General features: G+C 43.2%; 1 protein-coding gene across 1 annotated transcript in view; it reads left to right on the top strand.

Moving 5' to 3' along the window:
- VAV3 (vav guanine nucleotide exchange factor 3) overlaps window positions 1–22,533 on the top strand; it is a 1,223,230-nt gene that overhangs the window by 1,106,027 nt on the left and 94,670 nt on the right. The window contains exon 25 of the mRNA XM_086953893.1: window positions 2,434–2,563. Within this exon, the coding sequence (XP_086810019.1) occupies window positions 2,434–2,563 (130 nt within the window). The remainder of the gene's footprint in view (window positions 1–2,433; window positions 2,564–22,533) is intronic.

Here is a 22,533-nt window from a genome sequence, read left to right as displayed (position 1 = left end):
TCGAAAGGCTCTCTACTGTTGCTTCAACTGCTTCAACTCGAACCATTATGTCATTTATTTTTGTTTCCAATGTCTCACAAGTCCCCCGATTCTTTAGTTGATTATTTTCTGATATCGTGAATTTTTCTCTCATCTCCGTAATCAAGTTTAAAAGCAGATTCTCTCTTTTGTGTTGTCCCCCATTGCCTGATCTAGGAGTCCTCTCCTTTGATCAGCTAATTTAGTTGGCGGGCCGTCAAGCGTGGTATCAGAGCTCTGAGAAGTAACTGAAGAGAGAGTAGTGCTAATACTGACACCTACATTTATGGTATAGGGGGTCTGCTGCACTGGTTCCAGTCCTTGTTGATCACTTTCACTTTGTAATATGGCTGAAGCATCCTCCAGCCCTGCTAAACAAGAAAAACTGTTCTCCAAGGAGCTCATGTTGTCACACGGCTCCTTAGCCTTCAAGTCTCCTCTGACACTAATTTTTCCAGGGAACCCTGTATCAAAGTTCTCGAGTTCCCCAATGGTTTGGTTTACTTGCGTGCTTTGGACTTTATTTTGGGCTTGGGCTTGGGCTTGTACCTTAAAATAGGTACGAAGGGAGGGCGTAACGCAGGAGCTCACTGTGCTGACTAGTTTAGCCTGTTTTTTATTTTTTGCTTTTATAGATTTACTGCATGTGTACGGGAGGTCACTTTCTCCACTTGTATAATTTTTGGGATAGTACCTCCTTGGAGATTCTCTGTGGGAGATAGTTCCTGTCCCCAGATACCTTTACTCCGAAGAGTGTACCTATTCAAGCTGTTATTTATTGTAGGCAAGCTGCCGCCCCCACCTCTGCTTTCTGAAATTTCTAAGCAGTTCTCTGCGCGATATGAAGTGGGAGCTCCAGAGTTGGTCCCATCAACCTTGTTTGCGTTATTTATGCCATTTCCATTAGACGCCCGCGCCCCCTTCCTCTTCCTCCTTACCAATGTCATCTGCGGGAGGCTTTCTTCTCCCGCAGCTCTACTTTCACTGTCGACCCGCTCAATTACAGCCGAGACTGCTGGAGGGCTTCCAGCACCAGGAAATCTAATCCTGGCTGCCGCCCGGCGTCCTCTTGCAAGTCACAGCACGGAGGCAGCTCGACAACTCTGGCAGCTACCGCCGCAGCCCATGCCCGGGAGCCCGCCCGCTCCGGAAGACACCGGCTCGCACACAGAGAAAAACAACTCAAGCTAAGCCGTAAGTAAGAAAAGAATACCTTGGGTGAGTACTATGATCCAATGCAGGTCCTAGGTTGTGTTTGCTTCACCATAGGGCTCATCCTAGCGCTGCTCCTGTCTGACTTGAGCAGTGAGAGACCGCACCCGCTCAGCAACCACTGACGGCCGCCATGTTCCCCACTCCTGTTACCATGTATAATCATGTACTGTAGTGCTTCTTAACTACTTACGGATATTATAATTCTATTTACTTCACCCTACCCCTTCGTTGTGGTCTCTCCTTTATTCCCCTCCCCCTTTGTGATTCAATTCACTGTTTTTGAATAGTCCTTTTTTATAACTCTCCAGTTGAGACATTGTTTTTATTTCACTATCTGCCTGTTGCATCATTGCTCTTCTTATCCATCAGAAACTGACCAAGACATGAGACGCCAGAGTCCCACACACAACCATTAGATAGGGGTAACACACTGCCTTCTCACTTTCCCATATGCAAGGCCTAAGGCAACCAGCCTGGTGACATAGCAGTCTGTGGTTCTGGAATGAGTTGTTGGGTTTCTGTTTGGAGGATTGTTGGTGGCCTTCCTTCATGGGAATTTCAAAGTCCACTGTTCGAAAGGTCGAATCACAGAACAGACAGTGGCGCAGCATGAAGAATAGTGAGTGGAGGTCACTGGTTACCTGGTCTGCTTCGGCCTAAGTTAGCCAACTTGTGACAAGCTAACACCCTGCTATCATGCCGGATGGCTTTGTAGAGCCAGAGAGAGGCAGCTGGCTGAGAGTCCTTGTGAATTTATCGCCACCACACCACCTCCCTGGAGGCTCTGTGAAACTATGAATGAGAAATAAAAAAACATGAATGGAATCCAAAAGATCATTGAATAACGAAAGTGTAGAAAACTATTTAAGTAGAACTAGCCCACACTACAAATCAAATCCACTTTTTGCATTTATTACGTAATGCTCATCTCTTTCTCTCTTTTTTCACCTTTATTTCTCTTTCTGCCTCGCATGCACAAACACTCTAATTTCCTCTGTCTGCTCTCCATGTTTTTTTTTCTTCTTGCCTCTATGTGTAACTGGGTGGTCATTACATGTAACAATGTTCTATGCAATGTGCTTATGATAAAAGTTATAAAATGCTAAATCAGACACGCAGTGTCTGGGATTTTGGATAAGAGATCTTTTCAGTATTATAGTGTTCCATGCAGAATGTTATATGTTTGCCTATTTTTTCAAGGAACTGATAGAGTACTATAAGCACCAGTCCCTCAAGGAGGGTTTCCGAAGTTTGGATACCACTCTCCAGTTTCCATTTAAGGAACCCGAAAATTCTGCTGGACAGAAGGGTAATCGACCGCACAGTAATTGTGAGTATTGGCGTTTTCATTTCATGCTGTGGATTTAACATCAAAAGAACAGTAATAGAAACCATCTTCGTTTTGCATTTTCCGACATTCTTCCAATTATTGTAATAACGTATTGCACTTTTTTTACCAGCTCAGCAGAATTAGATTTGCCAAGAGGTTTAGGCACATATCTAGTTAAATATCCCTGCTAATGAAATTAAAACCACATTTGCACCATAAAATCCATTTGGCATGTGAGCAGAATATTCATTTACACTCGGCAGTTCCCCCTAGCATTTAAACACGCGCATTGCAATTTATTGTTATGAATATTATTATGATAATAGTTATTTTTTATTTTTCTAGTACTGGGGTATGCAGAAGAGGCTCGTGAGGTATTCTGAGTAATTAAAACATATATTTTCCTGGAAACCTGACATCATTCATTTTTATAGCTCCAAAACAGATGCTGCTCATGGATTTTAGGAACAGAAATGTAGGATGCATTTGTTAAACAGCTGGGTGTATCTTTTCTGAGGTTTCACACATTGGTCATACACAGCCAATGTGTTGTATCTTATCAACGGCTACTGAGAATGTGCTGTCTGTCTAAGCAATTAAAAATAATTCTGTACTACAAATGCAAGCTTAATTGAGAATTCTATCTAGGATGACTGATAACAACCAGGGGTTGGGTCAGTGAATTTTACTCTACCCACTAGATGTGTTGTCCAGAGCGAGGAGAGCCTAGTCTACAGGATCCGCTGGGGGTGTTACTTGCTGTCAATTTGTTTCACACCATTTTCGGGAGAGACAGATCTGTTCTTGCAAAGCTAGGGCCAAAGGGGCAAATTTAGTTTTGTTTAGTTATGTTTACTAATCCCATGTTGTCACCATTGTGGTGATATTCACATCTCGGTCACAGGCAAGAGAGGGTTGTGTATTCCGATATATGGTGTGTTCATGCAGACACTAAGCTCTAATTGAAACAGATACGAGTGATACAACTTAGCATTCACATGGGTTGTGCTAGATGGTCACAAGACTTAGGCACCCCATTTACAGGGCATATTTGTTAGGATAATACACGTCCTCCACCCACGTATACCAATGTGGTCCAGGAACAAAAGCAATCAGTAGAGAACCACTCCTTGAAGACTCACACCTGCATATCGATGTCCTATAGTATGCAGTATACAAATACCAAGTAACAGTGAGAACTCTTACATCGTTGAGGTGTGATTTGTAACTTCTGTTCACTTTGGTCTGGTAGATGCTAAAAAAGCTAGAACCACAGAGATATGCACTATAGGTAACGTCATTAGCAGTGAAGGCAAAATATTCATATCCTCGTAAATCTCTTATCAGGGGGGCGGTGTGTGTGAGTGCGTGTGTGTCTGCGTGCACGCACACCGGCACATATAAGCCACTCAAGCAAGCCCGACTATGGCCAGGTATATCAGCTATAGTCAGAAGGCAGATTGGTAGCCCGTTCAATTTCCCCTTGAGGTTGGTACCTTAATAATCAATTTGAATTCAAGAATGAACACGTAAATTCAACTGCACAATTTTGACACCAACAATATTTTGAAAACTAGTAAAGTCCTCCCCCTCTTTGGGTTCCCACACTCATGAGCAGAATATTGTTAACAGACAGTTACATTGACTGACTAGTAAAGCATTTGAGACTTCAACTCAGGGCTACATTAAAGAAAAAAGTAATATTAAAGTCGATAAAAGCATATAACTAAAATAATGTTACCTCAGATCTTGAACAGCACTTATATTAAAGGGGGGTCCTATATACTGAAGTTACTCAAAGTTGCTCAGAGACACTACATATTGTATTTGTCCTTTTGGCCTGCACAGACATGTCACAGTCTCTATCAATAAAATTGTTGCTCATTAGGGGTCTGGTCATTAAGATATGCACGTAACAGTACCCAAATATCTCTAGGCCGTAAACTGATTTACATAAGCATACACAGTCAAACTTGTCGCCAAATTTGTAGTGATTACTCTAAACAAGGTAGGTGTAAGAGCACATACTGTATTGACTGTTCATCTCCACAGTTCCAGAAACAGCTCCTCCTGGGATTCAAACAACAGCATTCCATTGTCATGACAATAACATCACAGCAATACAGAGCATGTGGAACAAGCTTATAGGGAAACTACTACAATATTGTATTTAACTGACACTGTATCACAATATATAAAATATTTAACCCAGTCAACAACAACAAGACGAGTGCCTACACCCCAACTCATAGCCTTTTGGCTAAAAATTATGTTAGTGCTGTGTATTTACTTATAGGCAGTGGTGTAGTGTAGTTCCTATATTCCCAATAGGCTCTGCGCATTGGACTAATATATCCTATAGATTTGGCATTGGACTGAGGTCAACTAGGTCTCTATTGAATATACTAAACTTAATTGTGTGTGCCAGCTAACTTAGAGGTCACTAGAAACTTTCTCGAATACACAAGAAGGGATTAGTTTCTGACAACCGCATACACATGGCAACTTTGTTTCCCAAGAATAAGAATATATCTCGCAGAGTCGTAGAAACAATAGATAAGTATTTCACTCAGTCAATCATGCATGCTTCGTTTCTACAGAGTTGCAGAGAAATAGTGAGACAGGTTTTTTCAATAAAAAGGGTTTATTGAACAGTCTTCTTTCTGATGCAAGAGAGGTGAACTGCTACAGTCGTTATGCAGACTGCAAAGTATAATGTGTGCAGCATAAACAGTAATGTGAAAAAATATTTTAAGAGTATTATATGATTTCTAAGCCATATAAAATACATACCTAAATAACATTGACTAAAATACTCAATTTGTGCTTCTAAACTACGCCTACCCCAATGTACCTAACCTAAGTCTAGTACGAGGGAAGAAGTAAAGATTGTGTAGCATAGGTTTAGTTTTTGCCAAGAATCTACCAAAGGTTTCTGTAGGTTCTAATCAGCTCCATACCATGTTAGAGTGAAGGTGGTCTGGTATCTTTGTCTCTGTACTCGATTTCTCATCACCCCGCAAGGTGAGCCGGAAACACTGGAGCTGGATTCTCGGCAGGAGATGGGCAGCTTCCTGATCAGTGCGTCAGCTGGAGAGTCGGCTTCCTTCTGCACTTGCTGTAGCGAGCTGCATCGGGCAAGTAGGTCTTCGAAGTGCTCCGAACCACCGTTTCCTGCTAGAGCAAGTGAAGGTATATTCATACCTTGAAGGTGTTTAGGAATGCCATAGTTTGACATAAAGTCAGGCATATGAACATCAGGAAAGAACCCCTAGTGAATGATTTTCTTTGTAAAGTAACTGAGTTTTTGGACAAATCAATATTTAAGCAAGGGGAAGTCCCTGACTGCTTAAGCTGGTTTTCCAAGAAGTCGTTGTGACGTTTGGTACCGGTGCAAGTAGCCATGCCTGTATTTGGGGAGCATGGGCTATGCCTAAATAAGGGCTTGATTTCTTTGCCTATATAAGGGCAATATGAATTGTACCTATATAAGGGCATGAATCGGGAAAATTCACTCGGAGCTTAAAACGCCACACAACACTGGGATATCCTTTACATAACCAAGCAAATCTATTAAACCATCAAGCTTAATTTGCACAACAACCATCATGCTCAACTCTATTGTTTCAGAAAGTGTGTATGCCAGGGCAGCTCCACACCAAATATAGAAACCCTGCAGCATCTTTGTGACAAATAACTGTTCGCTTTCCACAAGGGTGCCAAACATACAGATTCAAGGAAATGCTGGTTCATATTTAATCAGTGTAGAACCCACCTAAAGCAACCACCCAGCGTTAGCATTCATCCAGCTGTCTGAACGGCTTGCATTAGCAGGTTATATGGCGATAACACAGTTAGTTCACACGATGGAATCTGAAGGCTCTCAGCAACATCCTACATTAACCACTGCCTAAGGTTTCCTAACTAAGGGCATTATTTTGATGCTGGATGGTCGGACCGCCGCCCGCCATCATGGCTGTTCGACAGGAAGACGACAGTCCGAATGGCAAATTACTATTTGACCACTGTGGCAGAGTTCAGAAAGTCCTTTTTTCTACTACATCTTGTGGGTCGCAGCAAAAGTCACAGTAGAAAAAAGCACTTTGTGCACATTCATGCACAAACAAGTGAAGGTGATATCAGGCTTTCTTAACATGGGCAAACTTAGCAACAAAACCCATTTCAAACTAGCACTCACACTTTACAATCCACCTGTTGTCTTTCAGTGTCTGAAACGACCTTGGCCATTCGACATAAAAAGGCAATTGATGTGTTGATGGTTTGGTCTCTTTCTACTGATAACCTTTAGTAAGGTACAATAAGCAGTAGATCAGATTCATCATTCCGTCTATGTGGGACTGTCCCTGAGTCACTACTTCACATTGTCTGTAGTTGCTCCAATTTCACTTAGGTCACACATTCTGGTTCATGCCACTATTGAGATCTGTAAATATCCACACTTGTAACATAGTGGTGGAAGCACACCTGAAAGATGAATCAGACCCGCTTTCATCATGATCCCTACTGTTCATGAAATTGGTTACCGAAGAGCTGAGTTGCCATGACTCTGATGTTCTTCCAGGTGACCTGGATTCATAAGGCCCACGTAACTGAACAAAACATCTGAGGCACATAGGGGATTAGAGTATTATTTTGTCTTGGGCCATTCATACCCTCATCCATAGGAGTTCAGAACCATAAATTGCACTATACTGAATAGTTAGATATTAAGGAGTTGTACAGTGCCTGTTGTACATTTTACTTTCTTTTACATGGATTTGTAGATTATTGTCACTTACTCCTTGTTTGCAACAACTATTTTCAATAGAAATTATATTAATTTTCCAGAAATCAAATACTGAGGACTATAGGCATACTTAATACATCAAAGCTGATTGGTATGAAACAATGAAATGAAACATTATGAAGGAGCTTATAATAGATAATATCTTCTGCAAGCATTTCGCAATTAGCGCCTCGTGTGAAACACCCTTAGAATCTAAAAAACAACACATTAAATTAATAAATATTACAGACTGCCGCCCCCAGTCCAATAACACATCAAGTACACATCAATGAGTCTCTCAGGCTAATTTAACATTTCTCCCAGGTGAGATTGAGGTCCTCCATTGTGAGGTCACCTTTAGAGAGAAAAGAGATCCCCTAGTTCAATGAGCCACTATAATAGTATCTAAACTAGCTATTCCCTTATAACACTATGTGGTCACAGGCACATAAAATTATATAGATAGCAAGTTAAGATTCTTTAATCTCGGTGGACAAGTGATTGAGGGAATTCCCTGGTAAAGATGTGATATATCTGGCTCCCAAAAGTGGAGTAGTGTGGCTCACTGGTTAGAGGCGGCAGACCCAGAAGCAGAGCTTGGCCTGGGACCAGGGTTCAATTCCCGACGCGGCAGGATGTTGGGCCAATGTTAGCGGGCTCTATAAATCTTGCCTCGGTGCCACTTTAACCATGGGTCCCACTCAGCAACTCTTGGCAATAGCTTGCCTAATATCCACGAACGTCCCCATCAATGCCGGGGATGCCTGGCTTCACCTTGGGGGTGCCCAGCAGGGACCATCTCACAGGGAAAGCCAGGACGGGTTCCCCAGCGTTATACAGCGCCAGGAAACCTACGGGTAGCAGTGCGCTTTAAAAGCTCAAATACATTTACATTTACAAACTGCTTCAAAATTGGCTTTCCAATGCAACATGTTTATGGAAAGTTTCTCCATGGCCATAAGTCTCCACAACCGTGTGTGCCAAAGTGTTAGGGGTGGGGAATAGGGCTTCCTCCAGTGAGAGGAACATTTTTTTTGGCTTTACCCAAGCAGTTCTATAATATAATTCTATAGGCTCTGGAATGATACCAGAGGACAGGTGGTCTTACTACCAGCAAGATGATTTCTGTCTTTAAAGGGATCAGATAGCCCAGGATTTGTCTGAGTTCCTTACCGATTGCAATCTAAAATTGTGTGATCTGGGGGCAGTCCCACCATATGTGTTTCATATTTCCTGTTATATGGCAACCCCGTCAAGACTTAGGGTTCACTTCAGGGTAAATTTTATGTAATGCTGTTGGGTAGTAATAAAAGTCCACTAACAATTTATAAGTCTCTCAACCTAAGATGCTAACTACACTGATGCAAGTCCATCCATACTTTTTGACATTGTTTTTTGGGAGAGCATGGACCCAGTGTGGGACTCCCACCTGTTTTGCTGTAGATCTGTATCCTCTAAGAGTGCTTCCATTAATAACTCATATATCTATGATAGGACTCCTCTCAAGCCTGTTGATCATTGTACATATTGCTAAAATGCTGTAAGATCTCTATTTTCTGCTTCTTAGTGTAGTACCCAATGGCAAAGCTGGGTGTAGTAATACCTTTCATGTTCTGCCACCCTAAATTCTAGTTTGCACTCTACAGATGTCCTGACCGTTTCCTGGACAAATAAGTTAGCTGTCATTAGACAGTCACCGTCTCCATGGGAAGGTGACTCGTAACTACGGTTTAGGTTTTCAATACTGTAGCAGTAGGGGTGCTTAAATATACATTAGGCGGCCATTCTTTTTTAGGTTTCCATACAGGGAGGGTCCAGCGACAGTCCGATCCATGTGAAGCCATAGCTTCTTGTACTCCCATACACCACACTCAGAAACTACTCTCAACTGAGCTACCTGGTAATAGATTTTGAGGTTGGGTAATGCTCCTTCTCCTCTATCCTCAGTCAGCATATCACTTATAAGCTATTCGAGGATGACCCCCATTCCAAATAAATTTCAAATGTGCCTTCTTAAATCTTATGAAAAATGGCTAATGGTTGTCCACTGTGAAGCTCCCTTGTTAGTGCTGCCAATGGAGTTAGGAAGTTGGACTAAAACAGTCCTTGTATCCTGGGTGTAATATTGATGCCTAGAGAATATATTTTATTGCCCAGCGAAACTGGGTGCAAACCTTAAGGGCCACAACATCCAAGTCTGAAAGGGTAAACTTCAGTATTTTAGACTTGGTCATGTTTACTTCGAACCCCAAAACACTAGCAATTGGTGTAAGCAACTGACCAGAAGGAATAAGATGTCATCTGCAAATAATAATGCTTTCTGGGTATCCTGAACAAATGTAAGTCCTTCTAAGGGCCTGATTATGAGTTTGGCGGATGGGATACCCCATCACAAACCTAACAGATATCCCATTGGCCGTATTACAAGTTCCATAAGATATAATGTATTTGTAATTCAGCGAATGGGATGTCCATCACATTTGTGACGGAGTAACCCTGTCTTCCAAAATCGTAATCAGGCTTTAGTGGCTGTCCCCTCTAAGTAACCTTGCCAAGAGTTTAATAGTAAGAGCAAACAAGAGAGGGAACAGAGGGCAGCCCTGGCTAGTACCTCGCTGGAGGGGAAAGGTGTCCAAAGGCATCTTATTAAGGCATAGTCATGTGGCTGGGTGTCAATATTTGGCCAAGCCCTTTTTAATACAGTTAAGTCCAAATCCAATAGCTCGGAGGACTTGTGTTATAAATTGCCAGTTCACCAAGTCGCATCCCTTCCAGCATCTAAGACGACCAGTATTGCTGGAACTGTTTATTCCTGGCTAGCCTTTTTGACCAGATGGACTAGCCTTCTTAAATTATCATGTGTCTGACAATGTTGGATGAAGCCCAGTTTATCAGGATGGACTAAATTAAGAAGGGTGTCATCCCATCGAAGGGCCAGAATTTTAGAATATATTTTAACAATAAGGTTTAGCAATGCAATCATTCTATAGGAGGATTAGAGGTTGGGAGCCTTGCTCTGTTTGTGGACCAGGATTGTTGTGGCCTATGCCATTGTAGGAGTGACACCTGCACCCCACCTATGTGAAAGAATTGAACTGTCTTGTAAGATGTGGTAACAGCAGAGAGGCAAGTGCCATATAGAAGCTGGCTGTGAATTCATCAGGCCAGGCAAATTCAAGAGTTTTAGGAGTCTGATTGCTGTTTTCATTTCCTCATCAGATATTGGAACTTCTAGTAAATCACTCTGGTCTAAAGATATTTGAGGCATTTGGGCTTTATCAAATATGCCATGTATTTATTAGTGTCTAATGGCCAGCTTCTGTAAGGCAAATAGGGTGCAGCAGAATTTATGGAATACACTAACTTTTCCATCCTCCAGGAGTAGGAGACCCTATTCAGTGCCATTATTTCTTTGATGTACCCTTGTTTCTGTTTCTGCCATAGTTGCCTTCTAAGAGTGTGCCTTTAGAGTAGTATGTACTTAGTATGTGGAATAGGGGTATTATTTCTGCTCTATTAATGTACAGTGTCCTTAATTGTCCTCTAATGTCTGTGACAAGGTGAAGAAGGCAGGGGGAGGGTGACTGCCTTTGAATTTTTCCCTACTCCTTGGAGTAATTTTTCACACTGTTTTCTCCTCATTCTTAGTTCTTCTCACCTCGGACAAGAGCCCTATGCAGTTGCCCTCCTAGACTGCCCTAAATGTAGTCCACAGATACCATCCCACAATCATTTTCCTCAATTTTTTTATGTGAGTGTGAGGCTCAGCTTTTATGACTGGATCTCTCAGGAGAAGGTGAGGAAGAATCCATCTGTCCTGTTGTTTGGGTTTATGATGGCAGCTCAAGGGTATGGAAACTGGGGCATGGCCTGACAGGCTAGTTTGCCCAATGTCAGTGTTAAAGCTAAAAAGGAGTAGTGCATTATTTACCAATATGTAATTGGTACGAGAATGAGACCTGTGGATGTATTACAAGAAAGTGAATTCATGGTTGTCTCTATGATTTACTCTCCAAATGTCCAGTAGCCCCATCTCTTTTAACCACCTTTTCAGTTTGTTTTGGAAGTTCACTACACATGAGGCATATCAGTGTTCGAACTATCTGAGTGGGTGTCTCATGTTAAGTTTGAATCCACCCATCAGGACTAAGTCTCCCTCCATAAATCCTTCACAGTGGTCACAAACTCACAAAGGAAGATGTCTTGCCAGAGTTGGGTGCATATATCACTGCAAAAGCAACCTTACAACACTCCAGCTCCCTCATAACCATTAGGGTCCAGCTCTCCTTGTCTTTCTTTATGTCTTAAAGTTAGCGTGTCAAGGACCCTCCCAGAAAGTGTGCAATTCCATTGTTTTTTGTGGTGTCAGAGAAGTAGAAAGCACTAGGATACTGGTTGTTTTGTGAACCTGTGTTTCTTTGATTTTCAGAAGACTAGTCTTTTAAATGGATACAAAATCTGCCATCTCATTTAATATAAAGTACTATTATCTAGTCAGTTTGTTAGGGAAATGTAAGCATCAGTGTTCAAAGTAAGACCTTGAAGCATACCTTATGTTTGAGTGAAAGGAGAGGGCTCAGTAAAGAGGCTCCTCCGCTTTCTTGCTTGCTCATAGAGGCCATTTGTGTTGGACCTCAAGTGATTTTTGCTGCCATGTTGTGTTTTCCTAGTGATGTGTGTTTAATATAAATTTCCCCATACAACAACCCTCTAACTGGGAGGGAGTAAACTGACAAAGCAAGAACTTCAGTAGACATACTTGGGAATGTTGTAGTGCTGAAGTGGGCTCCCCTCCAAGGAATACCCCAATCATCACATAGTGCTTTCCTCATCCACCATGCAAGATAAGCATGACTTACCAAGATGTGTCCCCCGGTCCCTTAAAGAAATTTCCCCATCTCAAAATATCATAAGAGACTACTCCTCATGGGGACACATCTCACATTTCATTCTTATGATGTGCACCCCAGAGGCAACAATGCTTTGTGGTGTGTCTAGGTGCTAGAGGATCATGCAGTAGGCCTGTAATATTCCTTAGGTCCATATGAGTGTAACAGAAGATTATCAGCATGCAGTTTGTTGAAAGGTAGACCCTACCAGGTCAGTTTTTAGTTGTAGTTTGTGTCCTTCTTATGCGTTGTGATCTGAGAGTTTACTATTCAGTTTGGTCTGCTGCAAGGATTCTATTCTGGTCTTGTGATATCGTCCTCTTGTTCTCAATTTCTATTGTGGTGGCACACTCAAGATTGTTAAGGCTTCTTCCACCATTTCAATCTGATGTGTTTTGTTGCCACATTCAAATGCTAGGATGAATGTATAAAGCCAGCAATCTCTGATTTTGTCCTGCTTATTTGTGATATGTCTGAATTGTTTGCTCTTTGCAAGTTCATTTGTGCAATATAATAAAAAGGTTTACTTTCATAGTGTCTGTATTTAAAAAAATCCCGGCCTGCAGCTGAAGCTAGGACCTTTTTTATGTTGGAAGTCATAGAAAGCAACTAGAATGTCTCTTGGCCTCCAAAGGGTCTCCTAGTGAGTGGCAGCCAACACTATGAACCCTACCGTTGCAGATCTCTCCTTGTGTTCATTTCAACAGGGCTATGGCCAACTCCTCCACACACCCTGAGAGGTCTGTTCCTTCTGTACTCTCTTGGAGGCCGCTGATCCTAATGTTTTCTCACCAAGAAATTTTCTCCAGATTTACCATGTTGAGTATTGCATATCTGCTTGCAGTTAAAGGGCATACAGTTGGTCAGCGAAAAAGATTGATTCGTTCCTCCAAACTTTGGAGTTTGTTGTTTGCCTCTAGAACTCTAAGCCTGCTGAGTCTATATTGCAGTGCTGATTGGATTACTTCCCGTTATTTCGGTGCTGATCTTAAAGAATGATATAGATTTACTTTTGTATAGGTATCAAACAAGTCCTTCACCAACCTTGGTACTGTGTTTTTCATCATGCACCTGACAGTATAGCTCTGACGTACAGTTCTGTCTCTTGGTGTTATAGAGATTGATTGGTGCTGGGGTCAACTGTCCAAAGCTCAGCAGCAGTTTCCCAAGGATAGCCTCTCATAGTGTGTTCCTGATCATGTTTCCTCTCAGAGTTCCTTACCCGCAAAACCCATCTAACCCTTCTGACAGCCGCCTATGAGTTGTATCTAGGCTTCAGGAAGGTGGTGGATATTACTCAGGGTGCCATGTCATGTTCCTAATAAATTGTCTCTCTCCCCAGCCAAATTGCAGTGTGTAGCGTCCAACTCACAACATGCATCATTGTCAAATTGATGGCGCCATTGGGCATAGTTCTGTAGGCCCAGTCTTTTCCTGCAATGTGCAACAAGACTTATATTTATGCATGTTTCCGTAGTACCCTCAGAGAGAGACAGGTGGTGTCTGGCATCTCTAAATGTAATCAAGGCATCCTTTGGGTGCCTTTGGCAGATTGAGAATCAATGTCGGATGGTGACATTTGAAAGTGGTAGGGCGTAAAGGTTCGGGATATGTGCCCTATGGCGAGGGAGAGTAGCGAGCAAGGCCGATCATTACTAGAGGCACATGGCACTAAAGCTTTAGGTAGCTCCTTCTCTGCCCCTCAATGCTCCTGTTGATGGAAGACTATGCTAAAGCAGTGGTGAGGGATAACGAACAGTAAGGTAAAGATAACCATGCTAATGGCAGCTGTAACAGAAAAGGCACAGCACAGTATAGGGAAGGAATACCATGCAAAAAAGTAGTTTAATTTGATAACTGTCCCTTGATAGAAGCAAAACGTCTCAGAAATTGGTGCCTCCTCACAGATCATAGTCTGAGCCCAATGCAGCCTGTGGATACAGCATGGATGGAAGGACGACATGTGTAGGAGGCTCTGGCAGAAACAGAAAAGTGAACTCAGTACCTGCCTGTCGATAACAAATGCCGCTCACGCCCTCAGATTGCCAGAAAGGGAAACTGAGGCCACTGCTGTCTATGAAAATAGAAAACCTGATCTGGCCTTAAGAAAATCACAACTACGGAGGGTCACTTAAATAGAGGATTTATGGTTTACCTTGCCATGTTTAACTGTCTCCAAAGAGCAAATTAAAGGTTTCCGAGGCCGCGTGCCAATCCTAGATATATTTAAAAATCTATAATGAAAATGTGCAGCGCATCCACTTGCAAGCCCTAAAGTAGGGCTGGGTGAAATTTAGAACGGTCACTGTCCGTGAAAGATCTTTGTCCCTAGGGCTTCATGAGTCAGGCAGCCTATGAATAGTTGCATTCACATGGTTTTGAAACTTCTGTATTTTTCAGTCCTCATTTCCAGAGTTTGTTATATCAATAAAGATGACAAATGACAAAACAGCAGCAGCCTCCGTATTTTTCTTATCACCACAATACCTCTTATTAATAGCCACTGTAGTAGCACAGAACCACTGGGAACTACTGTATGTTTATTGTAACTCCAATTTCCCTACAGAGGCATTATATTTCCCAGGATTTCGTGCCAAAATATTCAAAAGCGAGAAAGAGGGCTGGAGCTAATAGACTACTTCCTTTTTTCCCCACCGCAAACCTTCTTATGAGGAAGGGTCAACAGCCTCTGCTTAGCCAGTACCAGAGCTCTGTCAACGTCAGCGTCCTACCTTTCCTGTCATCCTTCGCTTTCTTTCCTTCTGGTGGGAATAAATGTATGCTGCTAACTTTAGCGTGTTTATCTCATTAGAGTGAAATGGAATATAGAACGCGAAATACATACACAGATGTATTGTACTCCATGTTCCACCTCATGAACTATCCTGGCCTCCCTCTCGAAATCCCTCTCATCAGCATGCTTACCTATGAAGACTTTCTCCTTTTGTGTTTAAGTTCATTCCCTTCCGCTTAAATAGCCCTCGTGTACATTGCAGAATATCACACAACGGAAATCCTTGGTTATACATCAGACTGTTCACCTCATGATTCGTCGTACATTTAGAGAATTTGTAACACAAATGACTGACATGTACTATAGAACTTGTTGCTTAATTCGAAGTTTATATAAAATAAACTTACCGTCCTGCGCCACCTCTGCATCTGGATGGTCTGAACTCCTGCTGTCCTGCGTTTTCAAATTCCTCAAGCTCTCATCGTCTCATCTTTCTGAAAAGGCAGTCTGCCTCCCTCCCCTCCGCCAATCACAACGCTGCAATGGCAGCGTTGTGATTGGTGAGGTGCAAGGGAGAGTGCCCCCGGATGGCCAAACAGTCAGTGGGCAAGCCACTCCCCCCCTGGCCTCGAGCAGGACCGCCCACTCTCAACCAGGCACTTCTGCTTTCTCTCAGTGCGAGAAGCAGAAACATAAAATGGTAGTTATTATCATTTATGTTTCTGCCTTCTCGCACCATGAGAAAGCAGTGGGGCGATACCCCCACCCCCTAATGGGGGAGGTGCCACTGGGAGGAATGCCGATTTACAAAAAGGGGGTGGTGATGAACAGAGTGTCTGAGTTAAACAGACCACTCTTACCCAGTCCAAAGATCAGGGCTTGATCCATCACCGTTATTTATCTCACTGCCCCATCCCAGCTCAGAACCTGGCTATATGCAAATCAGTCTGTCCCTGGCCAGTGCATCATGGGAACAGGGCAGACTAAACTACCAAGCCAATTCTTCACCAGAAAGGAGACAAGCTACCGGGGACCGGTTTCTGGCATTTCAGCCTTCTTCGGCCCGGCTTGCTTGAATCCTGATGGAGCAGTGAGAAAGGGACTCATGTCTGAGTATACCCTGCCACACCTATAGTGGCTAAAAAACGGTGTTGGATCTAGCCCTGATCTCTTGACTGGGTGAGAGCTTTCTGCTTAATTCAGAGACTCTGTCCCTCACCACCCCTTGTTGTAAATATTTTTGTCCACCCTAAGCGTGGAAGGGTATTCTCAGATGTGAGACCCTTGCTCATTGCACCATCAGGATTCAAGCAAACCGGGCCGAAGACGGCTGTAATGCCAGAAACCGGTCCCCGGGAGCTTGTTTCCTTCCCAGTGTAAGAATTGGCTTTTGTAGTTTGGTTTGCCCTGTTTTCATCATGCACTGGGACAGGAACAGACTAATTTGCATACAGCCAGGTTCTGAAACTGGGATGGTGCAGTGAGCTAAAAAACGGTGTTGGATCTAGCCCTGATCTCTTGACTGGGTGAGAGCTTTCTGCTTAATTCAGAGACTCTGTCCCTCACCACCCCTTGTTGTAAATATTTTTGTCCACCCTAAGCGTGGAAGGGTATTCTCAGATGTGAGACCCTTGCTCATTGCACCATCAGGATTCAAGCAAACCGGGCCGAAGACGGCTGTAATGCCAGAAACCGGTCCCCGGGAGCTTGTTTCCTTCCCAGTGTAAGAATTGGCTTTTGTAGTTTGGTTTGCCCTGTTCCCATCATGCACTGGGACAGGAACAGACTAATTTGCATACAGCCAGGTTCTGAAACTGGGATGGTGCAGTGAGCTAAAAAACGGTGTTGGATCTAGCCCTGACCTCTTGACTGGGTGAGAGCTTTCTGCTTAATTCAGAGACTCTGTCCCTCACCACCCCTTGTTGTAAATATTTTTGTCCACCCTAAGCGTGGAAGGGTATTCTCAGATGTGAGACCCTTGCTCATTGCACCATCAGGATTCAAGCAAACCGGGCCGAAGACGGCTGTAATGCCAGAAACCGGTCCCCTGGAGCTTGTTTCCTTCCCAGTGTAAGAATTGGCTTTTGTAGTTTGGTTTGCCCTGTTCCCATCATGCACTGGGACAGGAACAGACTAATTTGCATACAGCCAGGTTCTGAAACTGGGATGGTGCAGTGAGCTAAAAAACGGTGTTGGATCTAGCCCTGATCTCTTGACTGGGTGAGAGCTTTCTGCTTAATTCAGAGACTCTGTCCCTCACCACCCCTTGTTGTAAATATTTTTGTCCACCCTAAGCGTGGAAGGGTATTCTCAGATGTGAGACCCTTGCTCATTGCACCATCAGGATTCAAGCAAACCGGGCCGAAGACGGCTGTAATGCCAGAAACCGGTCCCCGGGAGCTTGTTTCCTTCCCAGTGTAAGAATTGGCTTTTGTAGTTTGGTTTGCCCTGTTCCCATCATGCACTGGGACAGGAACAGACTAATTTGCATACAGCCAGGTTCTGAAACTGGGATGGTGCAGTGAGCTAAAAAACGGTGTTGGATCTAGCCCTGATCTCTTGACTGGGTGAGAGCTTTCTGCTTAATTCAGAGACTCTGTCCCTCACCACCCCTTGTTGTAAATATTTTTGTCCACCCTAAGCGTGGAAGGGTATTCTCAGATGTGAGACCCTTGCTCATTGCACCATCAGGATTCAAGCAAACCGGGCCGAAGACGGCTGTAATGCCAGAAACCGGTCCCCGGGAGCTTGTTTCCTTCCCAGTGTAAGAATTGGCTTTTGTAGTTTGGTTTGCCCTGCCCTGTTCCCATCATGCACTGGGACAGGAACAGACTAATTTGCATACAGCCAGGTTCTGAAACTGGGATGGTGCAGTGAGCTAAAAAACGGTGTTGGATCTAGCCCTGATCTCTTGACTGGGTGAGAGCTTTCTGCTTAATTCAGAGACTCTGTCCCTCACCACCCCTTGTTGTAAATATACTGGGAGGAATGCCGGCATAGACCCAGAAACGTCCTGCTCACCGCCAGACTATTTTTAGCGGTCAGCTACTCAAACCTCGTACTAGCTGAGCTTCAGACCAAGGGTCACTGGTGTTCGCCAGCCTCTTTTGTCTCCTGCTTCACCCCTACCTTTGTGGCCATGAGTCGGGGGCAGTAGCACCATCTCCAGAAGCACAGTCATGGTCAGGTCGATGCCTGGCCACCTCTTATGTTGCGGTCTCCATCTGAGTTATCTCCTCAGTCGAGCAGGGAAGCAGATTAGTCCAACTGGATCTCTGCGCCTCAGGATATTTCCGGCTCTTTACTGAATCTTGCAAATTCTCTGTGTCCGGGTGTCACCACATCACTCGAAAGCAACCCCCCAAACAATGTTTGGAAATCACATGGGGGAAGTATATCTGAAGAGCTCTAAGCAAGTGCAGCCATCTGGGTCGACATCCCAGCCACACCCCACCTACTCAGTAATATTAATTAATCAAGCAATACAAGTGAATTACTTACTTATTTTGTGAATATGCAACTATCTGGCATCATCCCTTAAGCCAAATCTCTGTAATTGTATTGAAGTATAATAGAATCGCTGTACATTTTTTAGTTGCATTAGTCAATGTCTGGTATGTAAGAACACATTTTTAATAACTGAGCAACCAAAGAGCCACTAGTTATCTGTTATTTACCAACTGAGTTCAATCTGCCATTTCAATCATGATTTCAACAAAACCACTGGTGCAGAGCTCCAGGATAGGGCATTTAGTCTTGAATTATATGCAAAGATGCTGCATATCAGACATATCAGTATTGGAGAAGAGGTGAGCTCGTTAAGGAACTCAAGAAATATACCAAGTTCTGTTAGATTTGGAGCATGATGTTTATTCTGATTGAGCTCACAAACGCTGGTATCACAGAACATGTCCCCTAGCATAAGTGTCTGCATTTTTCTTTCAGCCTACGCTGGCGCCCCTTTTTAGGGCTTGCGCCTAGCTTGCCGTGCGCAGCACTGCTTGTGTAGCGCAAGCCCTTTAGTAGGTGAAAAATGGGGTTTGGAAGCTTCCCTAGGAATCGCACATGCTCATGCATGTGCTTTTCCTTTTGTGGGCAGCTATTGGCCTTTGTGTGCGTCTTTTAATGAAAGACTGCACGCAATTGGCCACAGGCTGGCGCATTGCTTTGCCCATGGCCTATTGGCGTTTGATGCGCGTAATAGACACCAATAGGCCGTCATGTGGTTTCAATTACCGTGCCCAGACACTGTGAAAACATTAAAGAGATTTGGCCAAAGCTGGCACCATCTGTGTTTACTGTCCATGCTCACTTTTCTGTTCTGCACTCTCCAGGCACGGCTGGTCATAAAAGGCAGTGAGCAACAGGCTGGACCCTGGCTCTCAAGTCATCCTTCTTTGGGTGTGGAGTGGCCAGCATTTACAAAGTGGCACCGGCTTGGGGTAGATCAAAGTTTGTCAATTGCCACTGCCTACGTTACTGCCTGTATCCCTGCATTTATAGCTGCCAGCTCCTTGCATGAGTAGCTGCTCCAGTCCATGGGTTTTCTTTACATTCTGGGACTTGTAGTCCTGCTTGTGTAGACAAAACTTCAAGTCGCAAGCTACAAAAAAAAATCGTCTGTGTGCCCCACACTGTTTTAACTTCCCAAGTGGGGCAGGGTGTCCATTTTTTCTTGCTTGCTTTGGGGAACTTTGCACCCTTGAACCATCACTACCTGAACTGTTTACCTGCCTCTATAATTTAATCAATATTTTAATTTAAAAGTAATTCTGCCTTTAGAGCTTGCTTGTTTCAGCATCTGATTGAGCATGTCTGTTATGACTCATTTCAGATCTCTTTAGGTTTACCGATTTCCTAAAATGAATAGCTCTTTCAGTTCAGGTTTTTGCTTTGCAGTCTGGCTCTTGTGGTCCTTTTTCTCCCATCATAAATTCCAGGTTAGAGGTGACAGATTACACAGAAACAGCCTGGACTGGATGACCTACTCACGCATGGGCCTGAGAAAAGTTGACAGATTTTAACGATCATTATATTCTTTTTAAACATTGTTGGTATTTTATAGAGGCTGAACCTAACTCACAGATGTTGGGAAGGGCTTTACTAAACATTTTTAATATAGAATGAACATCTGGAAAGCGAGGCTCCATACACAGAACTGTATAGTTTTATTGCGGGTGTGCCGCCTGAATATCGAATCAACAATATCAATAGGACAGGATAATGAGGACAGAATAACGAAAATAAAATATAAACAGGTAATACAGTCTATATATTGTTTACCTAACTCTACATAAATGTATCAACGCTGTATATATGCCTTCAAGGTAGGTAGCTATGGAATTAGGAATAGTAAATCTATACTTCCCTAAATCCACTTACCTTTTGATATTCTATCTCTGATATGAGTATGCCACAATATTATTGGTGTCCATATTCAGTACTCAGAGCTGCATGTGTCCCGGTCTGTCTGAAGTGGAGGTCTGCGTATGTCCCTGTCTTTATGTGAAGTGGAGGTCTGCGTGTGTCCCTGTCTGTCTGAAGTGGAGATCTGAGTGTGCCCCTGTCTCTATGTGAAGTGGAGGTCTGCGTGTCACTGTCTGTCGAAGTGGAGGTCTGCGTGTGTCCCTGTCTCTGTGAAGTGGAGGTCTGCGTGTGTCCCTGTCTGTCTGAAGTGGAGGTCTGCGTGTGTCCCTGTCTCTATGTGAATTGGAGGTCTGCGTGTGTTCCTGTCTGTCTGAAGTGGAGGTCTGCGTGTGTCCCTGTCTCAGTGAAGTAGAGGTGTGCATGTGTCCCTGTCTGTCTGAAGTGGAGGTCTGCATGTGTCCCTGTCTCTATGTGAATTGGAGGTCTGCGTGTGTTCCTGTCTGTCTGAAGTGGAGGTCTGCATGTGTAACTGTCTCTATGTGAGGTGGAGGTCTGCGCGTGTCCCTGTCTCTATGTGAAGTGGAGGTCTGCGTGTGTCCCTGTCTCTATGTACACCTTTCCAGATTGATCTTGCAGTTCTCTGCGTAAGCTGGACTGGTAACCTAGTCATTCTTAAAGTGTGATTAACTTGGGATGGTAGGGGTTCGCCTTCAGGTGTCTTGACAAATTCAGACTGTGGGCGAGTATTCACGACCGGGCACAATTACAATATCTGAAGCTGAGGCTCAAGGCACCGCGGTTTCTCTCAGTGGGCCATGAGGTGTGAAGAGTACAAGCACATTCAATCCTTGGCCTCTCTGCAGAGCGATGCTCGTATATGTGCTAGTGTTAATTGTGTGGGCAGGGCTTTAAGTGGGCCGGGCCTCGCCGGTGCTGAGCACCGGCAGTAACTTTATCCTATTAGCATTACAAATACATTATATTTATTTTTCTTAACAAAACTCACATTGACACAAGCCATTAACATTTTCAAAGCATTTAGCTGGCACTCATATGATTGCAATTAATAACTTTTCCATTTACACATTTTAACACTATTTTGCATTTTACATTACAATCATTTAAATACATTTTTACACAACTACACAACATAAACAATTAAAAAACGATGTCATTTACAAGGCCATTTACTCCAAACAATGTCACTGCGAGACCTATTGCATTGTAAATGCTTGTTCCATATGGATGGGAGCCATGTGCAGCATTCAACACTGATGTCCGCAGTGTTCACAAACAGATCTATGCAATTATATTTCCTGTGTGGATGCTCAGGAAACTTAACTGCTAGCATCTTAAGAACAGGTGCATCTCTTTATATCCACATGTGCAGTTATCCCCGTGGATTGTGAATCCAGCTAAATGCAAATTGGCCTTTGGTATATAATAATGTTTTTAGAATAGAAATCATTGCGGTACAAAAAGTCAGAAATGTGATTGTTGATTTTTACAAGGCTTTTCAAGAGCAACAGCTAACCGTCCTGTTGAAGCATTTGAACCTATTTCCCGAATCAAGCATATTCACATTATAAAAGAAGGAATCAACCCATTCGCATAGTTAAACACGAGATGGTATGCACCTTATCCTGCTTTTTTGGGCCAATTGCTTAATTAAACTATCATTCGCATAGATATGAGTAATGCTTCCCTGCTTACCTGATACACATGGATTAGACTATCTTCAATTACGCCGAATGCCTATTTGAAAAATCGATAAAAGCTATTAATGCCGTATAAATGGGGTACTATTTGCAATTCTTTTATTAGTTACCAATAAATTATTTGACAGAGTGAATTACCACTTTATAGCCCTAACACTACACAGGTTTAGGTTTGGTGAACTCACTCTATACAAAACATTTTAAGTTAATCTCAGGATCACAACCACAAAGATCAATTTATTAATAGCCTTTCTCTAATGACGACGCTTACCCCAAGTACTAGACAGTTGCCTGATCTCTTCTCTAGTGTTCAAGGCCCTTTGACCTTGGGATAGGACAATTTTTACATAGGTGGTTGTTGTAATGTACCTTTTACTTAATGCACTCTCCCTACAGAAGTTCTCTCCCTGCTGCTCAGCCAGTGATGAGGTCAGATGGAATGTTGATTGTGTTTTGATTGGAAGAGTGAGTCAGTT

The sequence above is a fragment of the Lissotriton vulgaris genome, chromosome 1_1 (assembly GCF_964263255.1).
Source record: "Lissotriton vulgaris chromosome 1_1, aLisVul1.2, whole genome shotgun sequence".
Classification (NCBI taxonomy): Eukaryota; Metazoa; Chordata; class Amphibia; order Caudata; family Salamandridae; genus Lissotriton; species Lissotriton vulgaris.
This window is presented reverse-complemented; position numbering and strand designations above follow the sequence as displayed.